Source organism: Ahaetulla prasina, chromosome 3 (genome assembly GCF_028640845.1).
Source record: "Ahaetulla prasina isolate Xishuangbanna chromosome 3, ASM2864084v1, whole genome shotgun sequence".
Taxonomy (NCBI): domain Eukaryota; kingdom Metazoa; phylum Chordata; class Lepidosauria; order Squamata; family Colubridae; genus Ahaetulla; species Ahaetulla prasina.
In genome coordinates this window covers 134,741,545-134,765,795 of record NC_080541.1, presented here as the reverse complement: position 1 = coordinate 134,765,795, position 24,251 = coordinate 134,741,545, and the positions used below count along the sequence as shown (strand labels likewise).

At 38.2% G+C, this 24,251-nt stretch overlaps 1 protein-coding gene and 1 long non-coding RNA gene across 4 annotated transcripts in view; one reads left to right on the top strand and one right to left on the bottom strand.

The window, feature by feature from the left end:
- The first annotated feature begins 877 nt into the window (after positions 1-877).
- LOC131194826 (complement factor H-like) overlaps positions 878-24,251 on the top strand; it is a 117,088-nt gene continuing 93,714 nt past the window's right edge. The window contains exons 1-8 of one of the 3 annotated variants that reach the window (XM_058176314.1): positions 878-1,021; positions 4,362-4,535; positions 8,000-8,188; positions 10,214-10,396; positions 10,707-10,913; positions 13,714-13,893; positions 18,645-18,836; positions 20,247-20,352. In XM_058176314.1, coding sequence (XP_058032297.1) covers positions 958-1,021; positions 4,362-4,535; positions 8,000-8,188; positions 10,214-10,396; positions 10,707-10,913; positions 13,714-13,893; positions 18,645-18,836; positions 20,247-20,352 — 1,295 coding nt within the window. In that variant the 5' untranslated portion in view covers positions 878-957. The remainder of the gene's footprint in view (positions 1,022-4,361; positions 4,536-7,999; positions 8,189-10,213; positions 10,397-10,706; positions 10,914-13,713; positions 13,894-18,644; positions 18,837-20,246; positions 20,353-24,251) is intronic. The other 2 variants (XM_058176315.1, XM_058176307.1) reach the window with 2 other exon arrangements.
- On the bottom strand, positions 16,959-20,078 carry LOC131194833 (uncharacterized). Its single transcript, XR_009154326.1, has 3 exons — positions 20,047-20,078; positions 18,909-19,064; positions 16,959-17,462 (listed from the first exon to the last, which is right to left on the bottom strand). It is a non-coding gene; the product is annotated as an uncharacterized LOC131194833 (long non-coding RNA).

The window sequence follows — 24,251 nt, the reverse complement described above, 5'->3', positions numbered from 1 at the left end:
GTGTGACCTCCCCCGATCCTGGCACGCGATGGCAAAAAGGTTAACCATCACTGCTCTAGGCCTTCTGGATCGACCTCAAAACCTGTCTCACACAATTGGCTTGGGACCATGATGGGGGTGCTTTACATTATTGTGTGAGCTTTTGTGTGAGGGGAGCTATAGTGGTTGAATTACCTTTTTCAGGAGAAAAGGAAATTTGTTAAAAACCAAGTTTTTATAGCTCTTATACACAGGTATAAAAATAAGGTAAGAAGAAAAAGGTAGAACTTGTGTCCTTCTGATAAGGAGGCAATATCTTTATTATTTTCTCTGTTCTTACATCCGCTGGGAGTTGATATTATTTCCTAGATATTTGTAAAAGTTAAATTCAACCCTAGTTCTCCAGAAATGGGAAGGGAAGGGAATGGGAAGGGAAGGGAAGGGAAATGGGAAGGGAAACAAACAGGTATCAAAGGGTACAGTCTCCCATTTGATTGCTAATGATTAACTGTATTTGACTGAAAAAAAACTGGTTTTTTTTTAAGGAATATATTGGATATCTACAACGTGTGGTTCCTATACATCATAAATGCAAAATCGATATGTCAGATTCATAAATGTCATGCATAATAATTTTGCTGTTAGTTGCTGCTGCTGAAGACATTGGAAAAATTCTTGAATGCAAGTGGTGTTTTTTTTCCTTTGTAAGAATTGGAAGCACTGCCCGAAAAGCTGAAGTATTGCTTTATTTGTTTATGGTAATTATTACAACACAAAGTTCAAAACATTCTCGTGGAATCCTCTCTTAGCTGTCAATATCATATTCTTATTCCCGTAATAGAGCCTCCTCCCAGGTTCCTTGACAACAAACAAACAAATATAACATGAGGAAGGGATGGTAGTAGCTGGGAGAAATCCATTGAGATTGCCAAACTGCTGAACTGAGGTTTGGTGAGTTCAGACATTGCCTGAAGAGCTATGAAGAGCTGGCTACTCTTGGTTGCTGCTGTTCTCCTCTGGCCAGGCGGTTCTTCTCAAAATGGTAAGTTAAGAAGAAAAGAAATCAAGGGGTTACCCAGGAAATCAGCTTCTGTGTGTTTATTAAAGAAGCAATTTCTTTTAGCAAAAGCAAAGAGTTCCATTTTCCAACTGTGGCTTTTTGGAAATTTGTAATGGCAGATTGTTTAAGGATATCATAGACTTACAGTATAATTCCAATCCCCTTCTCAAATGCAAGATTTTTTTTTGAGCAACTGATTTGTGTATAGCAAAATCAGTATTGCATCAGTATTGTAAATTCACACCTGTTTTGAGGGACTTTGCTTCAGTTAATAAAGAACTGGATATAGAATAAAATAACAGAGTTGGAAGGGACCTTGGAGGTCTTCTAGTCCAACCCCCTGCCCAGGCAGGAAACCCTACTCCACTTCAGACAAGTGGTTATCCAACATCTTCTTAAAAATTTCCAGCGTTGGAGCATTCATAATTTTGCAGGCAAGTTGTTCCACTTATTGATTGCTCTAACTGTCAGGAAATTTCTCCTTGTTCTAAGTTGCTTCTCTCCTTGATTAGTTTCTACCCATTGCTTCTTGTTCTACCCTCAGGTGCTTTGGAGAATAGATTGACTCCCTCTTCTTTGTGGCAACTCCTGTGATATTGGAACACTGCTATCATGTCTCGCCTAGTCTTCTTTTCATTAAACTAGACATACCGAGTTCCTGCAACCGTTCTTCATATGTTTTAGCTTCCAGTCCCCTAATCATCTTTGTTGCTCTTCTCTGCACTCTTTCTAGAGTCTCAACATCTTTTTTACATCGTGATGACCAAAACTGAATGCAATATTCCAAGTGTGGCCTTACCAAGGCATTATAAAGTGGTATTAACACTTCACGTGATCTTGATTCTATCCCTCTGTTTATGCAACTCAGAACTGTATTGACTTTTTGGCAGCTGCTGCACACTGGTGGCTCATATCTAAATGGTTGTCCACTAGGACTCCAAGATCCCTCTCACGGTTGCTACTATTGAGCAAGGTACCACATATACTGTATCTGTGCATTTTGTTTTTCTTGCCTAAATGTAGAACCTTACTTTTTTCACTGTTGAATTTCATTTTGTTAGATAGTGCCCAATGTTCAAGTCTGTCAAGATCCTTCTGTATCTTGAGCCTATCTTATGGAGTGTTGGCTATTCCTGCCAGCTTGGTGTCATCTGCAAATTTGACGAGTTCCCCATCTATCCCCTCATCCAGGTCATTGAAGAAAATGTTGAAGAGTATTGGGCCTAAAACAGAGCCTTGGGGTACCCCACTGCATACTTCCCTCCATTGAGGACTACACATTGAGTGTGGTTGGTCAGCCAGTTACGAATCCATCTGGTGGTGATGCTGTCTAACCCACATTTTTCTACTTTATCTAGTAGTAGGTTATGGTTTGCTTTATCAAATGCTTTACTGAAGTCCAAGTATATTATATTGACAGTATTCCTCTGGTCCACTAATTTTGTCACTTTGTCAAAGAATGTTATAAGATTAGTCTGGCATGATCTGTTTTTGACAAACCCATGTTGGCTTTTGGTTATTACTTTGTTTGCTTCTAGGTGTTTGGTGATTCGTTGCTTAATTATCTTTTCCAGCATCTTCCCTGGTATTGAGGTCAGGCTGATAAGTCTGTAGTTTCCTGGATGTTTTTTTCCCTTTTTTGAAGATGGGAACTACATCAGCTCTTTTCCAGTCCTTTGGCAGCTCCCCTGTGCTCCAGGATCTTTGAAAGATATAGTTCAGTGGTTCTGAGATCTCATCTGCCAGTTCCTTCAGAACCTTTGGGTGTAATACATCCGGTCCTGGTGATTTGAACTCGTCTAGGGTAGACAGGTGTTCACTTACCATTTTCTTCCCTATTTTAACTTGTGTCCCTAATCTGTTTTTTGTGGTGCATTTGATGATAACCAAATTATTACCATGTCTAATAATACTATTTTATATTTAATGGTTCATTTTCCTTATAAACAAAAAAGATCCTCAAAAGTTAAAATGAACAGATGAAAAAATGGAATATATTTATATTATATAAATATAATATATATATATCTTATATAACATTTTTAAAGAAAATGTTGGATAGCCATTTGTCTAAAATGGTGTAGGGTTTCCTGCCTCAGCAGGGGGTTGGACTAGAAGACCTCCAAGGTCCCTTCCAACTCTGTTATTATGTTATGTTATATCTACTATATTTCTACCATAATTTAATCAAGTACATGCTATCAGTACGAATCTATATTTTCCCCCCAATTTTTCTCTCTTCTTCCTTCTAGATGGGGTGATTTTATGAGAGCCTCCATTATGCCTTGGGCTGCCCCTATAGCACATGATACATGCATAAAAACATTGATCATCTAGGAACCATAACCTGTTCCAAGGAGATAAGTCAGAAGTTTGAAATTTTAGAGATATATTTCAGTTGTGTTTACATCAGGATACATACAAAAGTAATTAGCATAAATCTTAATTCACAGTGATAATATCCTTTAGGAGAAGAAAAAGAGGGAAATATTCACATCTCAAGACATTGAAGCTAAGATTACATTTGCTTATATTCACACTAATCAAACCTTTGAACAAATAATTTATTTATTACTGTTTTTGATGGTTGTCTGACAGTTGCCTGAGCTGGGCTTTCTTGTTTTTCTTTTTTAATCAATTGATTTATATTAAATAAACTAGTTTTCAAAAGTCATTTGTGGGAGAAAAGTAAGAAAAGCATTGTGGCCCTGTCAGCTTAGACCACAGAAGGTGTTCCTTTTCCAATAATGGTAAAATTAACTGATAAACCATTTGTACAAAAAGTAATGATTGCCACCCCATATCAAGCTCTCACTTTAAAATTCGATAGCTGATGGGTTAGAGATATTCTACAATTATTTTCTTCCCTGCTTCTGCCCAGCATTACGGTTTTGAATGAATATTTGTGTTCTTCACACTGTATAATCTCCCTCCCTCCCTCTCTTACACACAAACACACACACACATATCACAATCATATTCTACTATGCTCTATCTCTAAAACAGATAAGAATAGGGAAGAACAAGGTGAGAGAATTATAGCCTACAGAATAAATTCTCAGCTGGCACCATTTAAACCTGATAAAAAGAAAGAAACTATAAATAATAGATAGTGAGAAATTAATAGGACGGCAGTACTAGTAAAAAATGAATTTATTTCTCTGGGAAAAGATCTGTTTCCAGCTTTAACGGTTTTGAGTCAGATATTGCTGTGGAAGTATACAGGGAAAGATGACAGGGTGATTAGAATTGTAACAAAGAGCAATTAGAAAAAGTGAGCTTGTCTACGCAAATAAGATATTTTATGTAAATATAATTTCAGAATGTGAAGAACCAGAGGACATTGACTTTGGGGAAATTGTAAGCATTGAGAAAGCCAAGTACCTGGAAAATGACCGAGTGCAATACAGGTGCAACCCTGGCTATGTCTTGGAAGGACCTGAATGGATTCAATGTAAGGGACAAAAATGGACATCTCATCCACCAAAATGCTTGGGTAAGCCATCATGCTTTCATTGACTAGTGTAGACCTGGGAGAAAATGCTGAATTCATCCGATAGGAGAAGAATTGCATCTGCAAAATTCTTTGAGAATTGGTTTGAATTTGCATCCAGATTTTCCCTCTGAAGCCACAAACTATGCTGGTGTCATCTTCTTCCATTCAAAAGCTAAAAAGAAAAAAATTAAACTGATCCAAATTGTTGAATAACCAAGCAAAACAGTGGATATAATTAAATGATATTCAATTGGAAGCTTATTCTCACTTATCAGGAATGCTGAGTAACTACAGGATACAGTTACATCTGGTTACAGTGGTTAATAAAATAGGAAAGTGAATTCTTTTGCTATGGAATTCAGACAGCTAGAATGCTGTAGAAGGAAAACTTCTGAGTCTAATAATTACAATCACAGTTACTCAGTTTCCTCCATGATCTTTCCTTCTCTATTAATAATACAAAACTAGATCCCATAATCTTTGTAGCTGGTACAGTTGGGTAAATCATCACGTTCCTACATCCTTTGTGCAAAAACTGTCTAGGAGATAACCAAAGCTCAGACAATTCAGCACAGTTTGTCAAGAGGTTATTCAGAGGACAAAATACTTCACTGAAACATTTCTGGCCAGGACTGAGATTTCTTTTATCTGACTGGTACCTTGGTAGTGACTTTTCCTCCAGTTCCCCAAGGTTATTCATTATGTTTGTTATGGATATTAGGATATCCAAACAATGTAGGCTGGCGGCCCCCAGGGGGAGGGCCTTCTCTGTGGCAGCACCGGCCCTTTGGAACGAGTTACCTCCGGGGTTATGCCAACTCCCCGACCTCCGAACCTTCAAGCGGGAATTGAAGACTTTACTATTTAACCGTGCGGGGCTAGCCTAAGTGTGTTTTAATTAACTTATTATAATTTTAAATTTTAAAGGGTTTTATATCAGTCTATTACCATTTTAGCTCATTAGGCCTATTAAATATTTCATTTTAAATTCGTTTTAATCCATTATTTATACTTTGTATATTCTGTGTTTTTAATATGTCTGTAAACCGCCCTGAGTCCTTTGGGAGAAGGGCGGTATAGAAATTAAATTATAAATAAATAAATAAATATAATTATTTCAACAAACCCCTTCATGAATCACTGCGATGTCATGGCAAAGGGGCTTGTAAAGCTCAAAAGCTATGAGCTAATCCATATGGGGCCACCCAAGGTGGACAGGTCATAGTAGAGAGTTCTGACAAAATGTGGTCTACTTGAGAAGGAAATTGCAACCCACTCCAGTATCCTTGCCAATAAAACCACATGATCAGTACCAAAAGGCTAAACAATATGATGCTGGAAGATGAGCTCTTCAGGTTGGATTGTGTCCAATATGCTACTGGGGATGAGAGGAGGGCAATTACAAGTAGCACAAGAAAGAATGAAGCAGCTGAGCCAAAGCTGAAATGACACTAAGCTGTGGATGTGTCGGGTGGTGAAATGAAAGTCCAGTGCTATAAGAAAAATATTCCATAGGAATCTGGAATGTAAGATCTATGAATCAAAGTAAGATGGATCTGGTTGAACATGAAATGGGAAGATTGACAACAAACATCTTGGGAATCAGTGCAATTAAAGTGGATGAGAATGAGCAACTTTAATGGAAAAACAATACAGGGAACACAATCTCAGAAATGACAAAATGATCTTGGTTAGAATTCAAGGCAAACCCTTCAACATCATAATAATTTAAATCTATGCCTCAACCTCTGATGCTACAGAGCAGGGTGTCAAACTGGATTTCTTTGAGTGCCAGATCAGCATTATAGTTCTCTGCGGGCCAGCAAGGGGTGGGGAACAGGGGGGAGATGGGATGGATGCCTCTTGCAGCACTTTGCTGGCCAAAATAGGGTGTATGGTGGTGCATGCACCTCCCGCAACACATTTTTGGCTGGCAGAGTGTTGCTGGACACTAGGGAGGCCAAAAACAGCCTGCATGAGTGGGACCTGCAAGGTCTCCGCATGGCCTGTTTTTGGCTGGCAAAATGCTGCTGGAAGCTAGGGAGGCCAAAAATGGGCCATGCAGGAGCCTCACAAAAGGCCTCAGTTGCAACCCCTCCAGGATTTGCTGGAGACCAGGGAGGCCAAAAATGGGCCACACTGGGGTCTTGCGGGGCTTCCATGCAGTCCATTTTTAGCCAGCAGAGGCACCTTGGGCCAGCTGGCCTGATATTTCCAGGCCAGCCCCATGGGCCAGGTTTAAGTACCCTGTGGGCCGGATTCAGCCTGCAGGCCTTAAGTTTGATACCCCTGCTATAGAGGCTGAAGATCTACAATATTTTATTTATTTATTTATTTATTTATTATTTAGATTTTTATACCGCCCTTCTCCCGAAGGACTCAGGGCGGTGTACAGCCAGATTAAAAAACAGTACAATATACAAATTAAAATAAAAATTAAAATAATATATTCTATAAATGGCCGAAAATTTAAAACCGTCAAATTTGACCCATAAAATTCATAAAACACCCCAATTAAAATTATTAAAATTCAAAACTTTAAAAAATAAACTAATTAACATTAACTAATTAACTAATTAACACATTTTAACTAAAAATAGAACTAACACCCCCCAAAAAGATGTCCTTTTCATCATAGTGGAATGGAATGCAAAAAAAGCAAATCAAGATAACCAAAATAATAGCAATAACAAGTTTGGCCATGAGGTACAAAATGAAGCAGGGCAAAGACCCTGATGTTGAGAAAGATTGAAGGCAAAAGGACAAGGGGACAGCAGAGGATGAGGTGGATAGATAGTGTCATTGATGCAATGAACATGAATTTGGGCAAACTCCAGGAGACAATTGAGGACAGGGATCCTGGCTTGCTATCGTACATGGAGTTGGAAAGAGTCAGACATGACTTAGCAACTGAACAATAACATCACAATTCAATAAGGGGCATTATAATATTTACTGGATAGCTAAAATAATGCTTTAAAAGTATTATCTATCAAACCTGTAATACTGGAAGTGTTAAATGGGTGGAAGAACATTGACTGATAGGATACTGAATTGCTCCACTATTAATAACAATAATCTCATTAATATGAGCAAAAAGACAAAACTAGAAATTGTCTCAAATTGTGTCCCATTACACCTCAGTTAACTCAAGACATCTTTGCAGAACATTCTGAATTGCGCTGTGTGTTCTTAACTTAAAGGAAACAGGACAACATCTGTTTGGCATGCTCCTACAAGCCAGTCCTCTAGCATAGGTCTAAAAACTATAGCAGAATCATAACTTGTTTATCATTAATATTGTGCTCTAACTTGGCTTATTTGTATTTGGCCTAGAACTATCCATTGTGATTTGTAAACCTGGCTTATTTTCTTAGGGGTGGAATAGAGGACAAACCAATGGAGAATTATCTCCCTTGAGAAGATCTACCTTCTTTTATTTTCTGTTTTGTTTTGTTTTGTAGCACCCTGCAGTATCACAAGACAACAGCTAGTAACAAAAAATTTGTTCGTGTTTGGGAGTCAAAGAAAAGCTCGACTTATTCAGAGTAATCATAACCTGCAATTTCAGTGTAATGAAGGATACGTGCTTGTGGTTCCATCAGTCAGAAAGTGTGTTGACGGTTACATGGAGTTGCCTTTATGTATCTCTGGTAAGCATGCTATCAGTATCATGGATTCTGTCACTGATTTAATCTTCCCTGAACTTTCTTACATCTTGCCTTAGAATTTTACTAGTGTCATCTAAATTTTTAAAAAATCTGAAGCACATCAGATAGGAGAAGGATGTTCTGGCATTTTCCCAAACATACAAATTGTCTCTAAGATTCAGTCTTAACTGAACTTCAGTTAAGAATTATGTTTCCTTATAGTTGAAAATATGCATAATATTGGTAGACATAGGAATTTGTATCACAAATGTCAAATGTTGTATCAAATATGTTGATGTCATATTATTGAAAGAGAATTTAACTTGGAAGGTATTTGATGGTTAAATCAGCCTATAAATAGAAAGTATACTGTGCTACGCTCACAGAGCTGATGGATTATTTTTATGCTGATCAAGTTGAAGAGTTTAAAATTAAAATATTGGGTGCTTGGTAAATTAACAGGTAAATTGTTAGCATGTTGTTTAAAACAAGTGAGACAGCAACTTAAAGTTTAAAATATCTACATACAATGGTATGAGGATTATAGATGCAATACAATATACAATAGAACAGATACAATTACAGAGCCAATAGAATGAGCAATAATACAACAGTGATATTACTATTCAGTTATTTAATCATATCTATATATGTGTAATAATGTAACTGAAAGACCTTTACAGTCTTTATTAGAACGTGATTATCTGTCAGCTTTGCAAAGTAGATCATAGAGGATGTACAATCAGATGAGCTAATTCTACAGTTAAGGTAGGGTTACTTTAACAGCATCTTGCAATCCAAAAGTACATTCCTTCCCCCTGTGCCCTTTACAGCCCATGAAACTGGGACAGTCTCTTCTGAACCGCTTGCCCTGTCTATTCCTGGCATGCACTGATTTGCCTTTTAAACTGATGGTTCCCTTGGCTGCATTTCTTCTCCCTTTCTCCCAAGGTCATTCCCACATACCATTATTTCCTATATCTCTGTAGAGATCTTGGCAGTTATCTGAGTCAACATAGAGGAAAAAGGATTTTAACTTATAACAAAACAAAAGAGAGAGAGGGAAAGAGAGAGAGAGAGAGAGGGAGAGAGAGATTGTTCTAATAGGTTGTACCTGATTTTATTGGAAAAGGTGGACATAATCTGTAATAATGGTAAACCAATTTCTTTATAATTATTGTTTTAAGGAATGTCAACAGCTTCAGCTAGAATTTCCTGCCCCAAAATTTAACAGTGTCAATATAATCAATTTAATCACATTTTATTATTAATCAAATTGAATTTGAAACATATCAGAAACTTTAAAATACCTTTAAAGTTGAAAATGCTGATATTTCTGATTTATGGGAGTTGGAATGTTTGATAATGGAGTATCAATTATGTAAGACTTCAAAACATGTTAAGTGTTTGAGTTAAGTGTAACTTGAGTTTGAAATGAATTTATGAAAGGATTTTCTTCTGAGTTTAGTGGAAAAATCTGAAAGACTATTTCAGAACAATTTCTGACTGTAGCTGAAATACATTTTCTTTGCTGCTAGTATAAGAAAGGTAAGGGCACATCAACTAATTTGATTTGATCACGGCCAATTTTGGTTTTCTTCTGGAAGAATCTTGTAATAAATAGAAATATATGCAAATGTTTTTATGTTAAAGATGTGAATGCTATTTTACTATTTTGAATTACATTCTAAAATGAAGGCATCTAATACTTTCTTAGGAACTTGGGGTTATATCATGCATAGGCAAGAAAGTTTGGAAAACTCCTATTACTTTAAATATCAAGAAGTGGATATTGTAAAATTTTGTCATAGATTCCATAATAATGGCAGATTATGTTTTAAGTATACTTTGAAATTATATAATATATATAAAAGGTGTGTGTGTATTATATAAATTACACACACACACACACACACACACACACACACACACACAAATTATTTAGATCAGTTTAACCTGTTAATTCTTAGAGAAGAAATTCTTAGTTTATTTATTTATTCATCTTCTTCATGCTTTCATATTTGATAGAAAGAGGGCAAAATTGCAGTGGTCCACCAAGAACTGAGAATGGAGACATTACTAGTTTATCTAAAAAGCAGTACAGATCTGGCTCTTCAGTAGAATTCAAATGCCAAAAGTATTATGCCATGGAAGGTCAGAACAGATCTTTCTGTAACAATGGGACGTGGATAAAAGTGCCCGTTTGCCTCGGTAAGCAGAAAAGGAAGTCTTCATTCAATTTTCATGAGCATTTCTAATAATTAAGAATAACTGCTTTCTCTCTCTCTCTCTCTCTCTCTCTCTCTCTCTCTCTCTCTCTCTCTCTCTCTCTCATATAAAGAAGATTTAATTGATGTTTCCTTCAGCAGCTCTCCTTTATATACGATTTCAATTCTATTAACTGAGGTGAAGCAGCTACTAGATGAAAGCTAAATCTAGCTAAATCTTGCAACAAGATAATATGATGCATTTGGATCCCAACAGCCTTCTCGAGTAGGATTTGCTTTCTTTTTCCCCTCAGATCCCTGTGTGATCCCCAGGACTGAATTGGAAAGCCAGAAGATAGAAGTTAAAGATGGAACAGATGTGCCCGAAAATATATTTGTTCAACGTGGTCTTTCTATTGAGCTGACCTGTAGAACAGGATATGTCATGGAAGCAAATTCTTCCCAATCAGCTTTTGTCATCCAGTGTGATGGGACACCACCCGTGATTCCTAAATGCAAAGGTGACTCAAAAAGTTTAATTTTACAATTCTGTTATCACCAATCCAGGGCCAAAACACTCCAGTTTGAGTCTATTTATGATTAGAGCTAAAATAAGCTGCAATTATTTATGTGCTTTACCGGTAATTTTTATCCCACCTTGAAGCATTCCCGTCTGGGCTGTACTTTCCTATTCCGAAAAGGCCCATTGGAAATTCTTGGGAAAAGTTTCAGATTGCTGAAGAAGAATGGTGCAATGAAAGACACAACCATTGGTGGTTTAATGGCCAGGTTAGTGCAAAAACTGCACTCTTCAGATCCTCCCACAAAGGTCTGCTGTATCATCAATGTAGGGGTAATCTGCATCAGTAGTAGGTTTCTACCAGTTCGTCCCAGTTCAGCCCACCCAGCCGGACATCATCACTGATGCTCTGCGCATGCACAGAAGTGCCACATGTGAGCGAAATAAGTTCAGAGTTCTGAACCAGTAGCAAAGGTAAGTGAAAACCACTACTGATCTGCAGGGCAATATTTTTATTTCATTAAAAGATACAGTAATTGCTTTTGCTGATAATAAACTCCATAGCTGAGCTATTGTTTCCCTTTTTAAAGATTTTATAAACTATTACCATACCAAAATCTAAATATCAATACCAATAGAAATTCCAACTCCATTTCTAACAAGATTATAGGGAATTCTTTAATTAGTGGTGAAGAATATTGCTGTGCTTCTAATTTTAGCACTAGCAGATTAGGGGATGTCTAGTTTAGTTTAGTTTAGTTTTATTAGATTTTTATACCGCCCTTCTCCCGAAGGACTCAGGGCGGTGTACAGCCAAGATAAAACTCCATATATGTACAATTAAAACCAAAATTTAAAACAAAGCAAATTACAGACAAAGGCCAATGTTAAAATTTAAAAAAATTAAAAAACCCTAAAACCGTAAAACCCAATTTAAAATAGTAAAACTATTATGCCAGTCCTGCTTGAATAAATAAATGTGTTTTTAGTTCACGGCGAAAGGTCCGAAGATCAGGCACTTGGCGTAAGCCAGGGGGAAGTTCATTCCAGAGCATCGGAGCTCCAACAGAGAAGGCCCTGCTCCTGGGGGCTGCCAGCCGACACTGTTTGGCGGACGGCACCCTGAGAAGACCCTCTCTGTGAGAGCGTACGGGTCGGTAGGAGGCATGAGGTAACAGCAGGCAGTTTCGTAAGTACCCGGGTTCTAAGCCATGGAGCACTTTAAAGGTGGTAACCAAAATCTTGAAGCGCACCCGAAAGACCACAGGAAGCCAGTGCAGACTGCGCAGTAGTGATGTTACATGGGAGCCATGAGTGGTTCCCATTACCACTCGCGCAGCCGCATTCTGGACTAACTGCAGCCTCCGGGTGCACCTCAAGGGCAGCCCCATGTAGAGAGCATTGCAATAATAGTGAAAGACAGCTCACAATTTTAGTGGTTCAACCTCTCCCAGAACCAGTTGTTCCACCACAGGCATTAGAAGAACTTCATGCAGATGTTTCTTTGTTTATGCATGCATGCTATTTCTATACCATGTTGATCCTTATGGATTCTAGGCAATTTACAGATTTAAAATTAAAATCCAATAACAGAATGACTAAGAATAAATCATAAGAAAAATGCACACATGTAGACATAAATCTGGGTGGTCCTACACTCACTACTAGCTTCAAGAAAACCAGAAGAGTGACTGCCATTCTCTACTTAGGGCAGCTGTTTCTAAGGAGGGGAGCTAGAAAAGACCTGATATCACTCCCGGACTAATCTGAAAGCTGGGGACTCTTGCCATCCAGGTTAGACAAACCATGGTTATCTGGAAAACTCAATGTCATAGATGCCCCATACTTAAACAACTAATCATGACCAGCCCCTTGATTGTACTCAGAGGCATGTTGGTAGCCACTGTAACTTTTGCAGCAATGATGTAACGTAGCAGATCTAAGAGTATATATTGAACATACAGGTATCGAATTCTAGACCAGTTGATGTTTTGATGGTATCCCTGGGGCAATGCCAGGAAGAGCTAATTAATTGTTTAATTACATGCCAAGAAGGTGGTATTCACTCTCAGAAATCACATTGATATTCTCCAGGGAATTTGTCCCAATCTATCCTTCAGGACTTCCAGCAATGTATCCATCATCACCCTAATTGTCCATTTGTATTGTTGTTGGTGATTCACTATCTGAGAGTTATCATCATGGATAGATGACCGCTCCTAATTCTGAGCAGAATTTGAACAGAATGGGAAAAGGAACAAACCCTGCAAGCTCCACCATGAAACATTTGAAGGCCTGACTTCTTTTCCCTGTTATTGTTAACTAAAACTGTAACTTCAGGCAGGAGAAGAACCACTACAATGTGGAACCCCTAATTTGCAATCCTTGCAGGTGGCTGAAAGCACTACTGGGATTGACAGTGAGACTGAATAGCAAGAATAGAGATATCAGATTGTAGCTTTATGTTTCAATTCAAAGCACAAGTGAAGGGGAAGATTAATTATAGCAACTTGCTAAGTTTATTTACAATCTTCCAAATAAATAGTAGCCAAGGGCCACTAAAAGTATTTTAAATCAAGTTGGTTGATTTCACAGTACATTTTAGATACTAATTGGCAGTTTTAAATTAATTAATGCCCATCAGTATGCATGACGGCTAATGAAAATGGTCTCATGGTCCTCTGGATATTTTAAAAATAATAACGATATTGTTTTCTATGCTAATAGAAAGCAATGCTCATAATCTAATATGAGTGCAAGCTTTTCTTTTTTCAATATAAGATATGATTTATTTTCTTTAGAAATTACATGCAATTCTCCAAGATTATCAAATGGTTCTTTCCGACCTCAAAGAACTTTATACCATGATGGGGATCTAATTCGAATTCTTTGTGACAGTGGATTTACTTTTCAACCTGATAATGGAGAAAAGGTAGTTGAGTGCACGAGAAATGGATGGTCACCTTCACCAAAATGTGTCAGTAAGTAAAACTTCATGTATTGCTATGATTATAGAATGGCTAAGATATTTAACTCTGCAGAAGTATGCTTTTTAACATTATTTAAATAATTTTCCAATTATTTTTGCCCAAGAGATTTATCTCACCCAGAACATTTTGGTAGATTTTACACATATTGAAAGTATTTATTTAGTTGCAACATGATACAGGATACATGATAAGAGGATGTGCTATCACAACAGATAAGACAGTACAATATCATTTCGTTCACCTTAAAAAGATTCTTTCTTTTGAAATATATGTGGGATGTATGCAAGAAATGTGTTTCAACAAAATGTGGATCAGTGTTTATTAGCTGCATGAAAATGGTGGGAGCACCTTGGCATCACCCAGATACCACTGGTAGCATCCTAGGGGACAATTGAACGCTGTCTTCCATTTGTCTCCCTCTTTAATCCTCTCTTGGTAGTATGCTTCCCTCAAGTCTAGTTTAGTGAAGATTTTCGCCCTTGCTAAATAACCTACTTTGTTTTCCTGAAAATAAGACCTGGTCTTATTTTCTTTTCAGCCCCAAAATAACCACCAGGTCTTATTTTCAGGAGATATATTACCCCCCCCCTTTCCTTAGGACCACTTTGCTGTTGTGTCTGCGCCCCCTGAGCTGGGCCTCCTGCCAGAAAGTGACTTGGAGCCGGGCCTGCTGCCAGAAAGTGACTTGGAAAGTGAGGGGGAAGGGCCATCAAGACTTATCTCAGGAGCACCGGCTTCCCTGGCTCAGCTCCAGGAGCCAAAAGCAGGCCAGGTGGAAGAGATAACGAGGCCTCTGTCCCCTGACTCTTTCCCCCCCGAGGCCATGCCTTCAGACCCAGCTGATAGCAATCAGGAGTGGTTGGACCCTAGGTTTCGTAGGCAGGAGAGGAGGGAACAACAGAAGCAGGGGTGGGGCAGGCCTAGGAAGTGCTGAGTCATGGAGCCACACCCCACAGGATATAAAGGCAGTGAGCACTGCTGTGTCTCTTCGTAGCCGGCAAATCAACTGATTAACTAAGAACTGAAATGACTCACCAGCGTTGAGGGAGATATCAGAGAACTTGGCAGATGTTCACTATTCTGCTGCCAGAGCTGTTAGTGCCGGCTAATTAAGCCATCACTCGGACAGAGGTGAAGGAGGACAGAACACATGCCTCTCATGCCCCAACACCTGTCGCGCCACTGTAAGATGCCACAAGGCTCATAAGGCTGCTGCTGCCACTTGCTGCAGGATGTCATATGGCTCATCATGCTGGTTCTGCTCATGGCAGGATGCTGCAGATGTGTTGTGTTGTTATGTGCATGAGCATAACAAGACTCATGGCGTTATGCCATGAGCAGCGGCACTGGCATCAGAAGCCATAGGGCATCCTGCCATGAGCAGCGACACCAGCAGTACAACCCAGATGGCGTTCTGCCGTGAGCAGCTGCAGAAAAGATTGGGCAGTGGCATGACAGGTGTCAGGGCATGCGACACTTGGTTGCAGCAGTCCTAAGATAAGTGGTTACTGAGTGCATGGAGCAGCTCCACCCCACCCCCACCCTAGCTTGATTTTTGACTCCTGCGCCTCACTCTACCTTGTACAATCAGATAGTGGGTGCGGCTTAAGTAGGGCTTATTTTTGAGATTTAGCTTATATTAGGCATAGATGTGAAAATCAGGCTGGGGCTTGTTTTCAGGGTAGGTTGTATTTTCAGGGAAAGATGGTATGTCTCTCATTAGGCGGAGACACATAAGCAATTCAGCCCCCTGTAATCTACATGAAACCTAAGGGACTCTTCTTTCTTTTCTTTGAAGTGTATCGGGGCAGCCATTCTTGATTTCACTGGCTGAATGAACCCCCTTTCCAGGTTCTTATTTATAAATGCTTGAAGCTCATCTATCTCTTTGGGGTTTATCGAGTACATTTTTGGCTTGGGCAGTTAGCTTTTGGTATGACCTCTACTGCATAGTCAGTGGGTTGATGAGGTGGGGGCACATCTGACTCTATCTCACTAAAAACCTCAGCCAAGTCACAATATTCTGCCAGAATTAGCAGTTCTAACCCATCTCCTCCTCTTAGTGTATTCACAGGCTCTGCTTTTACTTTCCTAACTTTAGGTGCAGGGCTGGTTCTCTGCACTTTCCATGCCAATTAGCAGCTTTTTTCTGCATCTACCACCTATCTTTGTCTCAACCCATAGAATAGTTCCACTTTTGCCACCATGCTGGACCTAGGATCATGGCCTCAGTCATACGCAGGGATTAAAATAAATTAAATAGTCTCCAAGTAGTTTCCTGCCTTGAACATCACTGGCTCAGTTGGGCAGGGAGCTGGCATACCACCTGTTATAGATTTGTCCAATAGGGAAAATATTATGGGTCACTTCAGCTCCCTCAGTCTCAGTCCAAGTCTCTACACTATCTGGGGGCTGACCACACACCTGGGACAAATCATACTAGACCAACTCACCATGGGACAAATCTCCACAGGACAAGAATATCAAAGAAATGGTGGAATAGAACAGAATAGAATAATTAAACAAAGAATGCAAATGGAGGGACAAAATGGAACGTGAATAACAAACATCAAAAATATTTTTAAAATTATTTTAAATAATTAAATTGAATTGTTGAATTATCCTGCAGTGAGTTTACCTGCAGCAAGCTGGCCATGGTGAGTTGGCAGCGGTGAGTTTGCTGCATCAAGTTGTCCTGTTCTGTAGATAAAGAGCTACTGCTTTTCCTCCAACAGCTTCCCAATCTCACAGAATAAAGATAGTCATTTCCTTCCTCACATATTCTTCTCTTGTCACCTCTCTAAGCTCTGACAGCCTTGTGTGACTGGTAGGTTTGGCAGAAGAAATGGGAGTTTTATATTAGAGTTCATTGGAACTCATTAGAGCAAGAAAATACAGAATGTTATGATTATGAACGGAACGGAACAGAATAGAACAGAACGGAACAGAACATTAATTGATTAGTCTTGTGACTTTATCAATAAGATAATCTGGTTCCAGTATAAAATAGATTCCCTCTGAGTGTAATGGGAAGTTCTCAGATTTGTTCAAAAAAAAAAAAAGGCTTCATTTTGAACAGTATGTTGGCAACAGTAGGATATTTGAAAAAAAGAAAAGAAAAGAGGGATGCGTTTAGAGTTTCTCCTGTATAGGAGCCATTTGATCTTTTTCAAATCAATCAGTTGCCTTTTGCAGTATAGAATCTGATTGAGAAATAGCTGCATTTCTGGATCCCCATTTTTCTCTATCTACTCTTGGTATTCTTCAATTGTCTTTGAGGTAGTCTAGGGCAGGAAACTAACTCCACCAAATTGACTGGATCTTTATTGATATATAGGCTACAGTAAATAATCTTTAAAGTCTAGCTCAATGTTTATTATTACAGTCAGGTGCTCCCACACTATACACAACTACTGTAATGGCCAAAACCTTTTACATTGCCTTTTTTCACACGGATGCAGCCATGGCTTCTCTCACAACATGGCCAAGGCCTCCATTCATGTCCTTCCTGGGCCTCCATTTACATTCTGCCCAAGACCTCTTTTATACTGGCATAGCATCTGAGGAAAAAAAGAATCACAATCATTAATTGTTAAGGCAACCAGGAGATTGGTCTCTTTACACAATTGTAAAGGCCTAGGCACAGAACCATCCCATTAGGGCCTCATGAGAGGGCAAGAATGTTGCAAAGGGTAGTTACTATGGCAGAAGAAGCTTGCCTTCTGGGCCCCCAACTAGAATTTCTTAGCTGATGGCTCCCAGAATATACTATCCTACCAGGCCAGATCGGATGGATAAAAGTAACCAGGAAGACATGTTCATCCAAGTAACTTAGTTCCAAGCCATAAACAATTTTAAAGGTGATAGCCATTGAATTGAATTTGGCTGGTAGATGGTGAAACACACCATCCACCGGTGCAGTTCACAAAGTAGTGGTGACTTACATGCACCAAGTAACCAACACCACCCAGGCTGCCTTATTCTGCACCAGCTGAAGTGCTTTTCAAGAGAAGCTCCATGTGGACAGCACAGTAGTAGTCCAGATAGGAAAGTACAAAGGCATGATTGACAGTGAGCAGGTCCTCCTGGTCTAATAATATCCTCCCAGAAACATATTTGGTTCCCATGCTGATAATATTTGAGAAGCATTTAAAAAACCTTTGGGACTAAACACATTTCTTTTGGTGTAGTTTTCTGCTTTTTAGGATAAACTGTTCTGGAGTCAGGTGGCCTCTAGATCTCATATCTGAATACAATGTAAATAAAATATCTACCAAACTGAAAAAAATAAAATAAAGCTGAAGTTAAAAGTAGCACAGCATCAAATAATGTAAAACACAATTGTGGAAAATGAAACAAAATAGACTAATTTTTAATTACATTTTTCCAGCTCTGCATTTCTAGTTTAGGACACATATGATCAAACACTTTATATCTCATTTTATTCTTTTTTTTTTTTTTACAGTTTTACCCACCATCACATTTTACAGATGCACTGCTACTGCAATTCGTATAAATCCAAACCAGCATGGTCCTTGGCATTCTTAGGGAAAGCTGGTCTGTCCAGCAGTTGATTTTATCAAAATATAATTACCTTTATCTAAGCAAACTAATGGAATTATTCTGAGTGGTTGTAAAACTATCCTTTTACAAAAGAATTAACTTTTCCCCCCCCCAAGCAATGGAACAAAATTTGGCAGAAAAGTTTTGCTAAATGCTGTTTCTTTTTCATTGGTGTCTAGGTGAAGATGCATGTGGACCACCTGCTAGAAGAGAACGTGAAGAATCTATAAAAGAATTGACTGCAGAGACATATGTACATGGGCACATAATATCATATAAATGCCGCCCTGGATATGTTAAAGCTTGGCCTATTAAACTTGAATGTAATTATGGAGTCTGGCGACGATTGCCACCTCGTAAGAACTGCACAGGTAAGAAATAAAATAATGTTTTGCAAATGTCAGTGAAGAAGGATACTGAAATGTTGAAGAAGTATTTTTTACCATTTCTGATTAGTATTTTTGATTATAAGCCTTCAAGTTGATGTTGGCTCTTAGTGATCATGTAGATAGATTTTTCTCTTGGACCATCTGTCCCCAACTTGTCTCAGGTTTCCAAAAGTGAAGTCATCATTGCTGTAACTGTGTCCATCCATTTTGCTGCCAGGGTTTGAAATTAGAACCACCATTAAAAAGGTACAACAAAAAATGTTCTTCCTGTATCAACTCAAAAGGTTCAGACTGCCCCAGAAGTTGTTGATACAGTAATACAGAGGAATTACTGAATCTATCATTTGTACTTCTATAACCGTCTTGTTTGATACAACAACCAATCAGGACAGATACAGACTCCAATGAATAGTTGAAACTGCAGAAAAAACAATTGCAACCAGCCCTCCTTTCACAGAATCTCTCTCTCTCTCTCTCTATAAAAGCGAAAACCACTCATGCCGTAATCACGAAATCTCCAGAACCATAAAGCCTACAAACTTGATATTTGCTGTGTATGTTCCTCTTGGCTTCTAGGTGCTCACTAAGAAAGGATTTTTTGAAATGACCATCAGAGCATTGCTATTTCCTATATTATTATAACACGCTCTGATGCTAATTAATTAGACATTCTTCTTCCCCTCCCAACTTGAAAATAACTCTGGAGAGAGCGGGATAGCATAGGACAGGCTTTTGTGGGGCAAGGCTGAGAGAGAGAAGGGGATAGGATAGGAGACATTCCTGTGGGGCAAGCCTGAGGGAGAAGAGTGGATAGGATAGGGGAGGATTCGGTGGGGCAGGGCTGAGGGAGAGAAGGGGATAGGATAGGGGAGGATTCTGGGAGGATTCTGGGAGGCAAGACTGAGGGTGAGAAGGGGATAGGATAGGGGACAATTCCATGGGGCAAGGCTGAGTGGGTGGCTGTATAAATTTTCTAAATAAATAAATGTATTTTGTGTTTCCCTTTGTACTTTGTTTTTACTTGATACTGAGTGCCATGAATTACATTATTATAACTAAAAATAGAGGTTGCTTTTAAGAGTGAATGCCAGGAGGATTTCCATGAGTAAGAACTTTGAATTTGCCATGTAATGTCTTAATGAAAGGCATTTCATATAATTACATATCATTCAGAATATCAGAATGTACATACCAATGAGGTGAAGCAGGAGTGCAGGAATTCTGAAAATAGTAAGATCAGGTTTAGTTTATAATAATAGTGAGATAGGAAAGGTGAAATAAGCAAGGGGAAATGTAAGTGCCTGGCAGTCTGAGGGCTTCCCAAATGCTAATTTTCTTGCTATATTGCATTGCATTGTATTACATTTTATTTTATTTTATTTAAATTTGTAGGAATATCTTGTGGCAGTCCTGGAGATTCTGATTATGTCAGGTTTGAACTTACCCAGGGAGAGGATTTTACTTTTGGTGCCCGTGTTGTTTATACGTGTAATGAAGGGTAATATTTTTATAATTGTTCTTCTCCTTTCTAATTATTCATTATATATAACCTGTGTATTAAGGAAAACAAAAGCTCTGTCTCCCAAAAGTATAATTCATTTATATTGTATTCTAGTGTGGGAGGTTGTAACTATATCCCTATAGAATCCTTCTCTCTTGCCTGCATGTAGATGTACTGTCATAGCTGTATCATGAAAATGGACAATAGTATTATTGTTGTTTATTTTTTTATTTTGCTTTCTTCTCCCCATATTTCATTGGTATAAACATCTGACCCTGCTGGTTTCTTGGTGACTGAAGGTAGAATTACCCCACTTGTTTCATCTGAACTTATTTTATTGCATATTGGTTTTCTCTGGAATATAGTATGTATTTTTGTAAGAGTCATCATTTTGCAATGTTGCTGCACAATGTTGTTATGCTCTTAAATTTGATCTCTTATTTATCCCTTCATTAAATATTTATACCTCTTACTACAAGAGGGAGTTTTAATATAGAGAATGATTCCTGGGATTTTCATTGCAAAAATTTAAAATACTTTATTACATCGAGGTACTTAGTACTGAGTTGTTTTTAAAACATCTGTAACATTTTCTTCCAAATGCTTCTTGAAACATGGTTCATTTGATACAATTCTCCCTTTCTATGATCCTGTAGTCCCTATTTGGGGCAGAGTTTGGCTGACACTGAGTGTTTACTGGCTAGTGCCCTTCCTGATGCCTACACGGAATTTGCAGCAGTTATTTTTTCTTGATGCCCTAGGAGAAAAACATCTGCCTCTATCTAGAATTGAACTCCAAACCACCTTCTTCTTCTTCTTCTTTTTTTTTGTAAACAAGTTTTATTAGAATTTTTCTTTCATCATACATATTTTGTGAACAGAGTGTTGACCGGGTCACATCTTATACATAATAATCTTTATAATCTATTCTAATCGTCCCATTTTTTTCATATTCATCTCTTTTATATAATCCTTTATCACAACTTAATCATTTTTCAGCATATCTTGTTATTTCAGCTTCTGCCATGTTGTTCTTTTTTTCAAATCCATTTTACATCATATCTCTGTTTCCAATTTCAGCCATAATATTCTCTTTCCATACTTCTTTATCTTATCTTAGTTTCTTCTTGAGACATAAATAATATTATCTTCCCTTAATTCCTAATCTCTTACAATAACATTATCTTATTTCTCCATTGCTAAATATATTTCTCAAATTCCCCGTCCCACTTTTTAACATTTCAACTTTGTCTCTTAATTTAAATTGTCTTCAAAATTAAACTAAATTGCATTTTTCACATTTCATCTGCTATTCTGTTTTACTATAAGCAATATACATCATCATATTCAGATAAGATAAAGAAGTATGGAAAGAGAATATTATGGCTGAAATTGGAAACAGATATAATGTAAAATGGATTTGAAAAAAAGAACATGGCAATCTTACATAACATAACAACCCTTTAACTTAGTTGACCATCCACAATTAATATTATTAATACAATTCCCTTAAATCTACTAATATGTACCTTATTTTCCTTCCTCCTTTCCACTAATCTTCCCTTCTTTAACCATTTTCTCTTGGTCTCTCCAAAATTTCACTTCTTGATAATTTTCTCCTTCTACCCCATTCTCTTAACTACTACTACTACTACAACTACTACTACTAGTACTACAACTACTACTACAACTACTACTACTACTTCTTCTTCTTCTTCTTCTTCTTCTTCTTCTTCTTCTTCTTCTTCTTCTTCTTCTTCTTCTTCTTCTTCTTCAATGTATTGTATTTTTTCTTCTGAATCCTTTTTCTCACTTTTAGATATATTATTTGAGTATTTCTCCCCAAGCTTTCTCCTAATCTCTTCCCACTATTTCCCTCTTTACTCTTTGATTGATTCTTTTTTGGGGGATGTTCCCCCTGTCCACTCTTTTTTTGCCACTTTAAATCCCAGTGAAATCTTCTAACTGCTTTTTGTTTTCAATTCCTTTTCCTTCAATATTATTCATTGCTCCTCATTTATGCTCTCTTTTACCACCTTCTCTCCTATTTTCTGTTCTGTGCATTCCAACAAGATTTCTGACTTTTTATTACCTTTTAGTGATTCACGCATATTTTTAAACATCTCAATTAATTCCTCACACATCCAAGACTCCATATTGCCAATTTAATAAATTGTTAAGACTTTTGAATTACGTCACATTTAATTACAACTTAAAACCCCTATAGTCTCTTTTTATTTTCAAATTTTAATGTTCAATTCATATATTTGTCTAGTCCACTCCAAGTTGAAGATTTGTTATCTTCCACAGCTATTGACAATCGAAACCAAGCAATGTAGAAAGACAAACACTCCTTAAAAGTTCTCACAGTTTCCAAATTATCTTTTCCGGTAATCAAGGTCACAGTTGTAATTTCTCTTCTATCTTCCACCAAGTATTGCAGTATTCTCTTTCCATCAGCAGATGTCTCTCTCAATCCACAGTACTCTCAAACCAACTAATTGTCAAAACTGTCAAAAATACTTTAAATCCACATAAAAAATACTTTTCCTCGGGTTCTTTTCTTTTATTATTTTTAGTTTCTCCAAATCCAATTGTAGATGCAAAAACCTTCTTGGCAGGGGTGAAATCTAAAAATTTTCCCTACCGGTTCTGTGGGTGTGGCTTAATTGGTGGGCGTGGCTTGGTGGTCAGATAACTGGGTGGGCGTAGCCAATAACAATAAATAATAAAAATAATAAACAAAGTATATAAAACAATAAGTGATACCAAAAACCATCTTTCACACTTTACACACACCCAACACAACACAACACAACACAACTGACTCACACACAATGTAAAAGAAGCTGCACTTCACCCAAAATGGCCCTTGCAACAAGTAGGAACCTCACACAGCCACAAAAACCTCAAAAACCAACTTTCACACTTTACACATACACAACACAACATAACACAACTGACTCACACACAATGTAAAAGCAGCTGCACTTCACCCAAAATGGCCCTTGCAACAAGCAGGAACCTCGTACAGCCACAAAAAGCTCAAAAACCAATTTTCACACTTTATGCACACACAACACAAAGACTGACTGACTCACTCTCTCTCTCTCTCACACACACACACACAAAATGCCAGATACAGCTTTGTGAGATTTTACCTGTGATTTTGATTTTACCTGTGAGTTGGCCAATCATTCACCCATTACCAGCACTCTGTTCAAACGCTGCTTCTGCACAAAAACTTAGTCCGATTGCCCCAGCTTCAGAGTAGTCATTTTGCAGTGGCCGCCACCCTCGCTACCGGTCTGAAGAACTGTCTCTGATTTATTGATAAACTTGCATGTTCCTCTTGGTCGTCCAAGACGCCTCTCCTTCTTTGCCATCCCTACAGGATGGTTCTGGTCTGAAGACCCCCTGACAGCAGTTTGTCCAGATGGATTTTCACGGAGCAGGGGTGAAATGCTTTCAGTTCGGACCAGATCACCCAATCCGGTAGCAATGGCGGCGGGTGGTTTGAGGAACCGGTAGCAAAAAACCCTGCCCCACCCACCCCAGCTGAGCCGCGTGATCATCAGAGGTTTTATTTTTTTACTTTTAAAAGCATTTTTTCTTCGGCTGAAAAAATGCTTTTAAAAGTAAAAAAACCCAAAAACCTCTGATGATCGCACGGCTCAGCTGGGATCATCAGAACCCTTTAAGAGCATGTTTTCTACATGCTCTTTGGCCTAAGAGGTAAAAAAAATGCTTTTAAAAGGTTCTGGTGATCAGTCAACTCAGCTGGGATCGTCAGAACCCTTTAAAAGCTTTTTTTCCTCTGGCGATCCCAGCTAAGTTGCCTGGTCATCACAGGCTTTTAAAAGCATTTTTACAACCTCTTCAGCCAAAGAGGTTGT